The 14,432-nt window shown below is 35.9% G+C and overlaps 1 protein-coding gene across 7 annotated transcripts in view; it reads left to right on the plus strand.

The window, feature by feature from the left end:
- LOC124951151 (transcription factor AP-2-epsilon) overlaps nt 1-14,432 on the plus strand; it is a 139,823-nt gene that overhangs the window by 110,356 nt on the left and 15,035 nt on the right. For 6 of the 7 annotated variants that reach the window (XM_047499029.1, XM_047499019.1, XM_047499039.1 and 3 more), the window contains 2 exons: nt 357-590; nt 1,348-1,399. In XM_047499029.1, coding sequence (XP_047354985.1) covers nt 357-590; nt 1,348-1,399 — 286 coding nt within the window. The remainder of the gene's footprint in view (nt 1-356; nt 591-1,347; nt 1,400-14,432) is intronic. The other variant, XM_047498993.1, reaches the window with a different exon arrangement.

Below are 14,432 nucleotides of genomic sequence, written 5' to 3' on the forward strand. Positions count from 1 at the left end.
GTCATCGTACAGACCATTTTAAACTATTCAACATTTATCTTAACTATTTACTTTTCCTTTAAGTTAATAAATACGCAATCATCAAAGTAGTTACAATAATATCTCTTGAATATTATATAAATATTTATTTTATACAAATTATTGAAAATCGCTATATATATATATATATGTTATACATAATACAAAATATTTTAGATTTCTTGGTGCCTATTAAATTACTTCAGATGTTATAATAATTAATTAATGAATACTCAAATAAATTTAATAAATATCTTGTTCTAATTCGACTCATTTTGTACAATTGAGATTCAACGACTAGAACAATGACTAAAATGAGATTATTAATGATTTCACAGACGAACATGCACGCATCCTTTCCTTACGATGGCGGACGCAGTGGCGGTAGTGGCGGAGGAGGTGGCGGCGGCGGTGGTGGTGGAGGTGGCGGAGGCGGTGGTGGAGGTGGCGGAAGGGCTGTCGAATATGGTGCTGTACGTCGTCCCGATGCCCTCCTACCGCCCCCGGGCCTCGATCAAACCGACCTCGTTCTACACACCAGCCTTGTTGACGACCCCCAGGTGAGCGACGATGTACGTAATCGCAAGACATTTTCTCTATTACCTTCGTGCAACTTCGTACTACGTTCCTTTCTTCTTTTAACTCTCACCTTCTTTCTCTTTCTCTCTCTCTCTCTCTCTCTCTCTCTCTCTCTCTCTCTCTTTCTCTTTCTCTTTCTCTTTCTCTGTATATCTCTTATTCTTTTATTTTTTTATGCATGGTGTATAAAAAAAGAACGGAAAATTTACCTTCGCAATCTTTTTTACGAGAAGCACGTGACCGTAGACACCATTTTTACTTCAACCGTCAAGATGACCTATAGCTTAATTTTTGACAGATTTAAGATCGTGCGCCACGCTCGTAATGTTTTGAATTTATGAGATGAGTGATAGAGAGAAAGAGAGAGAGAAAGAGAGAAAAGTGGGTGGATAACATGAAATTTATGAGTTTTTGATATCTTTATCTCTCATTCTTTTTTTAGGTGTTTTTTTGCCTTTGCAAATGTTCATTTTTTTCTGTCAGCTTTTCGTTTGCACTTTTCGATGATAGTTGTGAGCTAGTGAAGGAATCATAAAAATTGTTTCACAACAGCAAACGTTGAAAAGCTTGATGTGAAAGTATTTTGGCTTTATGATTTTTTCATCTCTTTTTCTCATGTCGTTAATTCTTAAAATTTATCTATGTCTACAACTTATTGATCTAAGGTGTACGAATCGCTTTCCTTTTATTCTCACTATAGATCTTTGTATCTTTCTTTATTAACAACTTTTTTCATTTTTTTAATTACAGAACACGAATGTAGACGATGGAAGTTTTATGAACGACCTGCCACTTCTGAAAAGTAAGTCATTTATATAAACATCATATTGAAATATACTGAAATTCGATTGAACTATCAAAGTAGATGAAATTACAATAAGTTTCAATAGCCCTTCACAAATTCGTACAAAATTTATTCTAACAATTAGTTTATTACAATAATACACAAGAATAATGACAAAATAGAAAATATAGACGAATCTATACGTAATAGTACCTATAATACCGATATGAAAGAGTCATATATATATATATATATATATCATATCATCGACAATGGAAATATAAAATAAATTAACCGTTACATATGGCTTGTCGTTCTTAATTAGAATTTATCCCCTTGCCGAACGATTTGAAGAACAAAATAGTATAGATACGTGATGAAGAAGTATCTAGAAGTAAAAAAAAAGAAAAGAAAAGAAAGAAAGGAGAAAAGTCAGAATCTCATAATGAGATAGTACAAGAAAAAAACCATGCTAAAAATCATCAGGCTATCAAAAGACGCGTCGGCAAATTTGAAATGCCGAATAAGAACAAAGCTTATGAAGAGCTTATTAGAAGTACTCGGACTAACTTAAAGATAAAAACAGGAGTGGATCCCCTCGATAACTCGAATTACGTAACGCTGAACCAGTTATCCGTTCATCCGAGCCAACGTTACGAAGATGTCTTAGCTACTACATGGATCGTGGCAAAGGCCTGGGTTATAAGGAAACTTGCGCGCTTCGTTCGATTCTTAACTATCCATGTAAGCCGTCACGTCAAACTCGCGATCAAGTAAGCGTACGAGTGAACGAACGAAGGAACAAACGAACCAATCGCGGCCAACGACATTGCTCTCTTACGAAAGTGTCACGCATGCAGGACTTCTACTCGATCGATTGGTTGTTCAGTCGTTCATACGATCGATCTATCGATCGAATTTAATCTCCGCCCCGTACTTTTATCGGCTCTCTTTATCTACTCCTAAGAACCGAAATTAATTAACCCGCTTCCTTTTCTCTTACCTTTCTCAGAAGGAAATCCCTGACGTAGATCAAATCTAATTTATGTGATTCTCGAATGACTTTTAGACTCGACTTTTCGACTCATTCGATTGCGCGGCATTTTGAAAGAAAAAAGAAAAGGAAGAATAATTACGTAACGTATTTTAACCATACGCTCGTTAAGAAAAACTAATTTGACAACGTTGCGTCGAAATAAGAAACATCCTCTAATTCTAGACAATGAGATTAGACAACTAACATCCTTTCTCTTTAAAAATCACCTAAGAATATATACAATCCCCGAAAGAGGGAAAATATTACGAAGTGAGAAAAGCTTCCTGTAACACAATTGTACGATTTTTCACGCTCGTTGCGTCTTCGTTTCTACCTTATAAAAGCGAAATGTCAAACTTGGAAATGGAAGAACGATTCAAAAATATACCTATTTCGCACACAGGATATAACCCTCGGCGTTATAGTTCTTTACTTTTCTCGAATGGGCAACACAATAGCAGAAAAGTACCGGTGCCGATAGAATAGTCAGTAAAAGAGAGAGAACTAGAAAAAGAGAAGGAGAGAGAGAGATGCGAGAAATAAAAAAAAAGCAGAAGAGAAAAGAAAAGAGTACGTGCCCGCCGGGCGGATCGGATTTCATTTATTGTCATTGTAATTTTCTTGACGGGGTGTAGTTTTCGGGGCGTTACTTGCCATAGGGGCATTACCTACAGATGGTTGTTTGTTCGAACGTCACCAAGGGTTATTATATGCCTCGTTACTCGCCCTCTCTTTGCCAGCTTATTTGGACAGTCCTTCCTTCTGCATTCTTACTTTTCAACTCTTCTTTATTTTCGCTCGAAGAAGCATGAAAACTTGGAAACTTTTACGTCTTCTTAAGTAAATGGTTACTTCGAATCGATTTTCCTATTTTATTTTGAGAATCTCGTTAAAGAAACGTTCGAGGATAAATGAGGAAAAATGTTCAATTGTTAAAACCAATCTTTCCTTTATGATTCCGAACGTCGGAATTAATCTTAGTTATCATTGATAACATCGTTTACGGTCATTTCAATTATGCAAAAAAATAGAAATCGATAGAAATCGAGATTCAATCGACAGATCTCTAACGAAATCGAGAAATCGTCCTTTATACGATATCGTAAATTTAGTTTTCTCGAATGGATCTTTGGATCAGTTAATTGAATAGCAACTTATATCTTAATTAGATTACTATATGTTCTTTAAGTTCTGAACCATTTTTTTTAACACCCTGTATAGCGACACGCGTTCCGCTTCTCGGAAGTCGGTTATACAATTACCGCGGTTTACCTTGGCTGCCTCGTCGTTTCAAAACGTGCTCCAGTTTGTTAGCCATAGCATACGTCGGACTTATCAAAAACAAGCTTATTGCTCTCTTTCTTTCTTTCTTTTTCTCTCTTTTTCTCTGTCTCTCTCTTTCTCTTTCTCTCCCTCTCTCCCTCTCTCTCTCTCTCTCTCTCTTTCTCTCTCTCTCTCTCCCTCTCTCTCTCTCTCTCTCTCTCTCTCTCTCTCTCTCTCTCTCTCTCTCTCAGCGATTTAGTTTTGCTAAAAACATTTCTTCTACGTATCACGGACCTCTGAAACTTATTTTAAGTGTTTCAGATGATTCGATCTTGAAATGTTAATTACAGGCTAGGAACTTCAATGCGATACAATTTACAAGTTTAATTTCTTTTTTCTTTTATTTGTTTTTTATCAATATTCTATCTATCATCGAATATATCTATACGTTGTTATCGTGCTATCGAGTCTAACATGTTCCTTTGATTCGATCGAGAGTCCACGACTCTCCGATTTCTTATTTAACCAGGCGTGCCGATAGTAGAACCGGCAAAGGAACGTACGCTTCGGCTCGCATAAGGAAAGCGAACGAGTTTTTGTGGTTAATCGACCGGCCTCGAAGACCCAACTATCGGGTCGATTATCGAAATGCATGGTACCGCTATTAGAAGAGATTAATCATTCAAATAAGATCGGAAGACGGCTCGTTTTTGCCATGTTAATGATTTTTCTAATCCATTCATCGACCTTTAGATGTATTTATCTCCTCTCGTTAATTTTCATTAACAGAATAACAGAAAAATATGTCATCCTTATTAAATTCTTAGAAGATGTTTGATATTTGATTTTCACACTCTGTTCTATGACTACTGTAACTATGAAATTTTGTACATATGATAAGAAAGTATAATATACTCCAATGAACAAGAAAACATAATAATATCAATTATGATTTTATAAAGATAACAAAAAACAATAAAACAATCCAAAAATGTATTACTTTAAATATAAGTAGGTATAAACTTACATTTACTAAAGACATATATATTAACAATGATATTTATTCAACGTAGAACAGAAACTTTAGAGAAGTTAAATGTTCTTCTTGTACTCATTCGATCACAATTCATTGGACGTTCGATTTGTTCAAATCATATATAAAATTGGTAAGAACCCTTCTTCATCTCGATTGTATCGAGGACGTTTGTTCGAGAATGACTTCGAAGGAGAGCGTTAAACCGTGCGTTAATAAATCGTGCATCGATCGATCATTATCAGATGGTCGTGCACGACCGAATCGTAAAGACACGGACCTCTTTGTCGTATCTCGTTGTTCGACCCAACGAGTATCCCGCCGCGTTGAACAAACCCAGAAGGAGGAGATTCTCTTCAGGGGGTTTCTGATAGTTCAACCAGCACCACCATCTTTTTGGGAAGGGGCCAAAGGGCCATAGTAGGAAAATCAGTCGGTCTAATGAAATTAACGAAGGAATGAAGGAGCAGCATCGTTCGTTGTCGCCTCAGGGCCAGGTGGATATCCTCTGCTCTACTAGCGAAACTGCACTAAAAGACCCCCTGTTGTCGAGAAAGAGAAAGAAAGAGAGAGAGAGAGAGAGAGAGAGAGAGAGAGAGACCATCGGCCTCAAAAAGTCACACCCCATTCGATACGACTAACCAATCAAGGTCGAGAAGTAAGCGAAGTAGTTTCTACCATGCCGATTGGTTGAGCTTCCGGCGCGTTGATTGCCCAGGAAATCGTGCGTACGCTCTCTCTTTCTCTCTCTTTTTTTTCACCAACCGATATCCACGTGCAAAAAGAAATAACTTCAACGTGAGCTTTAAGCTTAGGGATCTTCCTTCTGAAAAGAACTCGATATAGAATATTTATAAATTTATTTTTTTAAAGAAAAACTGTGCTTTGTTTTCTTTCATTTACGTTTGAAAAATTTCAAACAATATTTAGAACCGATTTGTAATAATAAATATTACATTGCGTCCATAGTTATCCGTGTCAATAACAATTCTTCCTTTTTCTCATATAGAGAAAACATAATAATGAAGGATGCTCAATCTTCGAGCGTTATGACGTTCCGCCTGACAAGCCTCACCGTGATTTATCACGATAATTACCGTTGTATATCAACAAAGATGCCTCGTAATTATACATTTTAACGGTCACCAAAGCGAAAACGTGCTCATTTTTCTCGGTCGATTTAACAAGACGTAATACAGACCGATATAAATCAGCATAGACAAGTTGGAAGAAAAAGACAGTGTATCAATGGTAACGAAGAAGTAACACATTACTTAGATTTATTTAAAATTACATTTATTATATTGAAAAACAAGTTATCTAATTTATATTTTTTTCTTATTCGATGGGAAGCAAATTCATCAATTTAATTATTACATTAATTACTCTTTAATAACACTTCTCGTCTCAATAGAATAAATTTTAACATCATAATTCTTTTGGAAATTAGTTGATAAATGCTTCTAGATTATTTCATTTAAAATTCAAAACAAACATCCGAATACTTTTGATACGATTAATTGGCTTTCGAAAAAGCTCGACGTAGACAAATGAAAAATCATCCTCTAAGTTTCATATATGTTATCTAACGAAGAAAACTTAAACGATGCATTTACGTAACGTTGACGCAAAGATCCACATAACCTTGACAAGTGAGTGATATCTGTGACGAATCGACGATAGTCACGTCGATTTGTAAATGTGATTCTTCTCGATACTGGCTCGTAATATTAATTTATCAATACACCTGTATAATAATTGCATTACACAATCGCATTATAAATCATAGAAACGATGGAAATAAACGCAAGCTCGCATGATCAGTCGGTGGTTCGACCAATCATTAAAATTCAAAAAGAAAGAAAGAAGAGAAATTGCATCGAGTTCGTTTGAAATGATTTCTCTAAATAGCCCGAGGCTATGGATAATATTGAATCGTCTTCATCTTCGTCTTCGTCTTCGTCTTCGTCTTCGTCTTCGTCTTTGTCTTTGTCTTCGTTCTATCTAAAACTTCAAATTTTGAAAATCGCGTAAACGTCGAAATTGATGACTTAATCTCACCACGTTGCTAATTCACCATTCCAATCATTTAAAACTGTTATTTGTATTGAATAGTGAAAAACAATATGGATCAATTTATTTTGGTTAGTGAGTGATAAAGATTTTTAACGAAAATTCATACGCAATCTTTCTATTTCAATTTTTATTTTATAATATACGCGGCGAAAATATCGAAAGAAATAAAAAATTTTCATATCATTTATTGATCTGATTTATGAAAGGATAATTAAAAATTTGTCCGAAAATTCAATAAATTTGGAGATTAACTTTAATATTCATCAATCATAGAAAACAACAATCCAATCTTCTTCTAATACTCTTCTCTATTTTTAGACACCCGATATTCAAGATCGAGTTTCGAATCAGAAAGGAACGAACGTTATTAATCTTAACGTTCTGAAAGATTCTTCCTCTCACGGGTAGTGTTGCGTGGTACTCAATAATCTACATGACGAGCAAGAGTCTCTCTCTCTGGTCGAACCTTGGCCAAGAAAGCGCCTCGCCCATATTACTCGTGCTGTACAAATTTCTAATGTTCTGCTCTCTCGCACGCTAATACATACAGTTTATTTCGTAACGCACACACACACACACATACATGTAGATACTAGCAAGCATACGTTCTTCCCTGTTTGGTCTCAGAAGAATCGAAGCTGAAATTTTGTGCTTTCTTATGTAGAGAAAAAAAAAGACAGAGAGAATGAGGAAGAGAGAATCGATATTAATCTTATATGATTATAAGAAAAAGAACAAGATGGATAAAGAGAAAAAAAACAGAAAGAGAAAGAGAGAGAGGAAGACAGAAAAAGATACCAAAGAGATAAAATCAAACTAAAAAGAAGATGAAAAAGCAAACGAAGGTAGACAGAGGATCGTACGTGAAAGTGAGCAGCTTCGAAAAGATGTTCTCTTCTTTCTTCCTCTTTCTTCTTCTCCTTTCTTTGTTTTTTTTCTTTTTTCTTCTTTATTTCCCTTTCCTCAAGATTTTGTAACGAGGAACGAACAAATGCATTATTATTTCCGCCGATGATTCCACGATATCATACAAATCAAGCGAATGTAAAGTTAACGACAAAATGAATACACACACACACTTCGCCATATATAAGGGTGCGTGCATGTGTATATGTCCATGAGATTTCCTCAAATAACAAGTTTCTCTTGAACTGCTCTGCGCAGCACGTCGCACGGTTTAATGTAATGCAAATATGCAGTAATCGCATATATCTCGAGCACGATATTGTCTTCTTCTTTTTTCGATTACGCAATAACGCGACTCTCAATGAGTTTCGATTCTTAATACCACAACGATTTCTCGGAATGTCCCGTTTATAAAGCATGGAACAGGTTTTCTTTTTTTCGGCTTTTTTCTTCGCTGACGACTTTTAATTTTCCCGACAATTTTATCGCGTCGTACATGTGCGAAAACAAACTACAGGAGAAGAGGAATTTTTTTCCACAAATCTCTTGTAGATATCGAGACGAGCTTTATCTCCTTCTAGGAATCTGATGTGTATGCATACGTGCGGTTTTCCATGGAATTTCTTTCTCTTCAAGCAATCCGACCTCACTTTCAAAATTGGGTTGAGTCTTACGTACACTTGGAAAATAAATTTAATGTAATAACTTGGGTTAGGAATAAAGAATAGTTAAGAATAAAGAAAAGTTGAAGAATGTGAAATAATGAAATATAGCAAAATTAAAATATACAAAATAAAGTTAAACCGATTAAGAGGGGTATACAGGTAATAATTAATATACTCTAATTATGTATAATGAAACATTATATATATATATATATATATATATATATATATATATATATATATATAGTATAAGTATAATGGAGAGATTAAACTTAATAAAATAAAAAGAAAAGGAGAGTGTCTTTCATTTTTTTACGTAGGAAAGAAGCTCGTTTCGTTGACGACGAGCAAGAGTCCGGCTAACGTGCTCTCAATGCATGTTGGTCGGACGTTTCCCATTTCCGCTGGTATGAAAATTATACGGACTCGAATTGCAATCATTATTACCTGTTGCACTTTTCTTGCACCTTTTTCTTTTACTTCGTCCTCCTGCACGCCTTCGTGTCTCATTCGGCTACCATTTAACGAAAAAGAATCCAGTCAATGACAGGTGAAGACGAGTCCAAGATACAGAGAGAAATTTTTACTTCAATTTGCTATTCGTGATTCACTCGCCGGTGAAAAGAAGAAAAGAAAACGGGACGAGGCGGTGGATTTTTTATTGAGAGCTAAAGTTGATCATCCGAAGAATAACAAGTGTGGTCGGATGAACGTTCGCGTGCGAGTACTTTTGACAAACATGTATCGATACGTTACAATTAATTTTCTAAACCAGGTTTATTATTCATTTGCTTTTTTATTTTTTCTCTATTCAGAAGAGATTACAATAGTTATGAATACTTCCACTTTACGATACGATACGATACGATGAAATTGTTAGGATAATTGGATGATCAGAAATAAGAATAATGAAAATGATAACAGAGAGAGAGAGAGAGAAAAAATAAAAATTTTTCAATCGATCGCGCGAAAATCGATTAACTCTCGTAAAACAATTACAATCTTATTCGCGACTCGTTGCGAGAGAAACTCCTCCTTTGAAACACCTTTACTAACCATTGTTGCCTATGATCCACCTCGTTAAATATTCTATGAATTGCGACTTTACAACAGTGAATCCTGTAATCAAAACCGTCCGGTGTTGAGCAACGCGCAGACTGCAGGTCTGCGTTACTTACCTCCGGCTACAGTCTGCCACTATACACTGTCGTTTTTCAAGCGTCGAATTGCCATATGAATCATTTGCGATACACAATCGAACGAATTCCGAATTCTTTTTTTTCGACGTGATGAAAGGAAAATTCGAGTCTTGATGATTAATAATTAATTATCGAATAATATTTTCTTAGATTTGGACATCACGTTTTGATTTGTTAAATTAGTTGATGACATATCAAACGACAGCAAGAACATTTAAATTCTCGAAAAATCGTAGATCTTGAGAAATCGATCAATATATCGGTAGAAATATCTCCGACACCTTGGTTAATTCTTGCCATGAATTTGGAAATGTCAAGCGCTCCTTAACATTCTACGAACTTCTCTTCTTTCTTTTTCTTTCGAAGATTCGACCTTCGCAATGAAGCATTACATAGAGTTCTGTCCCTCGTAGATTATCGTAGCACTGACGTAGCACCATTGACGCTTTCGAAAGTATATTTACTCAAGGCAAAACCAAACGAGCGGATGCATTTAATTTCTCATCGTCGTCGATTCCAGTCATCGTCCGATCGCGTCCCTCACCAAGCGTTGGCGTAGAAAATGAGGGACTTAGCTGTCCGCTTAAACCTCAACGTGTCAATTTATCATCCGTTTCTCATTCGCGATTTACAGCGAGGTTACAGACATATCGCACGGAACGTGTTATATCTTTTAAGAGGCTTTTTCCAATATAATAGTGTTCTTCAAGGAAGCAAAATAAAAATGTCCGATCAATTCCTATTATACGATATATAGAAACCTACATCATGTACCGTTAGCGAGAATATAACAGAGACAAGTTACGCCTACGTATTACGTTATATACCTGCCATACTGCTTATTGCTAACTAATCTTGGATCGATTAAGAAAGAAAAAAAAAAGAGAAAGAGAGAGCTATAGATATCGAAGGCAATGACGAAAATGAGATCGCGAGTGATCCGCTTTCGCTGTGGATGATCCAGATGAGATCAAGGCGTTACCAGCTCGGAGAGTACAATTACTCAACATGCAAATGATTCACGGCTTCTCGGTTGTTTCGAAGCTGAAACGAGCTTGCGTGAATCTTTTTATATGCGTACACTCGGTTGATTATTTGAAACTCGACGGGCTAAAACATATGGAAATTAATCAACTATATATTCGTGCCATTTTTACGAAGGGACGCAAGAAAGATATCTATATACAGAACCATCTTGGTATCTCGTTTGGGGAGTCTATTAGTCCTCATGATGCATCCACGGCTCATCCGTGATGACAAATTATCCAGTGGCCACTTCCTAGACGTTATCTCGCCACGGACAAGGAGGTAGCATCAAGAAGAACCAGTGAGAAACGATTAGCTCTCTCGAGACATCTCCCTACACAAACTCCATGATTGCATGGGAAATCTTGAAGGAGCGTCAACTTACGGACAACGAAATTCTTATATGTATAAAAGATCTCTATCGTAATTCTTTTCAATCTCTTTCTCTCTCTCTCTCTCTCTCTCTCTCTCTCTCTCTCTTTCTCTCTCTCTCTCTCTCTCTCTCTCTCTCTCTCTCTCTCGGTTTCTCTTTTTCTCCGCTTTCATTATGCTGACCGTTCGACGAACATTCTTATTTCCGCATTATGAAGAATTCCAAGTAACTTCGCTTTCGTTTCTATCGATAACGATCGAAGAAATACTTTAAACGTCTATGCAATCGAAGCAACGACTTTAGAAAATAACTAAGCGAAGATAGCCACACGCAAAACCTTTGATGTATTTTAAATTTGCTGGCTTTTCCATCATGTCAGAAGGTACTCATTAAACTTGCTGGATAATTCAAAAAGGCAAGATACTTGATCGTTGTCAATGAAAGCGTTAGTCGCAAATTGATCTATCGATCGATTCATGATTTTTCAACGAGAATTTCTCGATAAAAGCTAGTTAACAACAACGAACTCGTCCATATGATTTAAACACGAATACTTCGATGGGCCTGAAAATAAGATGGAAATATATCTTCTTAGATGATTTCTCGAGAAATGTCATGGATCTTTCGTTCGTTCTCATTATTATGCCCGTAGAATCGCTAGATACGTTGTCGAGTAATTAACTCGCTCGCCGATAGAGATTGACCGATAGCAAGAGTACTATCGATGAGTGAGACGATTTCACAATTCACACGGCAGCTCGTGATAATTACATGTTTTACACATAGTAGATTTGTATGTATGCATTACATAGACGTGTATGTGTGCGCGCACGCGTGCGTGTGCGTGTGCGTGTGCGTGTGTGTATTCACATCATACAGAGTGAATACGTGAAGCTCAAACGCGAAAGTTATTCCCATTAAATAAATTAATACACCTTAGCCGTTAGCGAACGATGAAGATAAGCGAATGAGAGATGGAAGAGAAAGGAAAGAAAGAGATACGAATAATGAATGATGGAAAGTGCCCAAAGCGCTTATTATTTCTAAATAATATTTCATAAGGCCCCTACACGTGTCGTGGAAGGCTACCGCGTTCGTAATTATGTAGCCTCTCGAACGCGGAAGGGAACCAAGATAACGGGCTTTGTCAACGAAGATATTTGTACGCTTTTAGAGTTTCGTGAATGTTCGAGGATTATCGAAAAATTCGATAAGTGGCAATGAGGTTCTTTTTTCTTTTCTCCTCCTTCTTATTTTTCTTCTTCTTCTTTATTATATTGATTTTCGACGAGCTGCCTCTTTATACAGATTTGAAAACGCACGAGGAAATATTAAGTATTTTAAATATGATCTACCGTTTTCGTGATTGTTTGATATTACTTATACATATTTGTATAGGTGTTCTAGTCGGTACTTTTAAGGATAAAAGAAGGAGTCAATCATTTACCGATTCGCTAAAGAAAAATCTATACGATTAAAGAGTACAGCAATAAATAAACAAAACTGGTAAATGAAAATTTACGAAGACATTATTGTAAAACGAAAGAGAAGAAAGAAAGAGAGAAACAGGCTGGATCTTTTTTAATCAACTTTCGCGATCCGCGTAATGTAAATCAAGAACACGCGTGTACGTCTCCGTTCCTTTCGGCGAGTTTTGATCGCTGAAGCTAGTGATACCATAGACCTCTTACTCTCTCTATTTACTCTCCGTTCGCTCTTCACTTTGCTCTCTTCGACTTGCTCTCTTAAGCATTATAATTTATGAGCGTTGCTGCGAGCCACGCAACCATCGACCTATTTGGACCGCACGGAAATTTATTACCCATTTGACCTGTTCGATCCAGACACCGTCAATCGTCTCGATATTATTGACTCTCTAGCGGTCCATAGATAATATAGACAACTTGTCTAACGTTGCCATACATACACCTATATATGCTCATCATACGTACTATTACTACGTAGCGATCTGGGCTACGTAACAATACTTACAATTAGAAAAACATTAGAATATATTTTCTAGGAAGTCTTTCGAGACTTCAGAATAACAATAACGTAACCCAAGAACCACTTGCTATCAATCAATCCGTGTGCCCACTACTTAAGTTTACTAGCCACCACTCTAACCAATTATTCATAAATAAACAGAAACAAAAGCTGTGCAATTCAAAAACACGACGGTGTCAAATAGTGGCGATCGTTTTCTCCCATCTTACCAGAAAAGGCAAGTAAGTACTTATTTAGGAGACACATGCGGTTTGCGATCCTCCATTTTCCCACACCATTACATTTGACGTAACCGATCCAACAATAAATAAAACAAATGACATAATAATCGATTAGATAATCAACCAAGGACTAATCTAACTGACTTATGTAATGAAATCTCGGACTGGACATGTTTACGATACAAGACTGATATGTAACTATTTTTTTATATATTATCAAAAATAGTTGTGCAAGTTAAAAATGAAACATTTATTTTAACCACTTGCGGTAGAAAGACGTGCCACGCATGTCGAGATGCTTCTGTTACCGGAACGCCAGCGACGTCTTACACACGTCGTCAGGCAATTGTTGCAGGAAGAAAAATGACGTGCATGGCACGTCAACCGTGAATTTCTTTGCACCGCAAATGGTTAACACTATTATTTACACCGTTAAAAAATTCTAGATGATATGTATAAATAATTACAATCGAATATTCTATTTTTTCGAATAATTATGCACCCAACGCATTTTCGAATTTTAACTAAAAATAGCAATAATAATAACATAATATAATTCAAAAGTGAAAGATAAAGAAATTGGTAAAATTTAAAAAGCATCACAGATCGATGATTAGAAATTAATGATTCATTTTTTTCTACTAGTACTTCCAACCGTAAACTTTTCTATGTACACAAATTTCATCATTCAAGTCATGTAAATTATTCAAAACGTAATTCGCAAGGATACTTATTCGTAATAATAAAGAAATTTTCGCAGCTCACTAGAAACATTTACGCATTCGTAATTCTTTCGAAGATTTTTAAAAAGATCTATCTGCTCTCAACTCTAATCAACCGTTGCGAAATAACTCACCCTATTTCGCAAACGAGAAGGTGGATGAGAAATCGTTTCAGAACTTAACTTACATTTCCTGTGCCAAATTCAAAGCGATAATTTTATAATTATTTCACATCGTACAAATGAATAATTCGTAAGTAAAATAATGATTCAAAAACAAAGATTAACGAGCGTAAATTCTTTTTCTCTTTCTTCTCTTTTACGAAACTTTCGCCAAATTTTATAACATTCATCCATTAAAAATAACATTGTAGCTATCGAATCTATCATTTAAAAAAAAAAAAAATCTAAAATATACTATAAATGTACATACGATTTTATGAAAAACTGGTTCTGACAGTTAACATTTTAAACGTTCAAATATCGCATGCGGTTACCGCAAATTTAACAATGAAGAGTCCAGAC

The sequence above is a fragment of the Vespa velutina genome, chromosome 1 (genome assembly GCF_912470025.1).
Source record: "Vespa velutina chromosome 1, iVesVel2.1, whole genome shotgun sequence".
Lineage (NCBI taxonomy): Eukaryota > Metazoa > Arthropoda > Insecta > Hymenoptera > Vespidae > Vespa > Vespa velutina.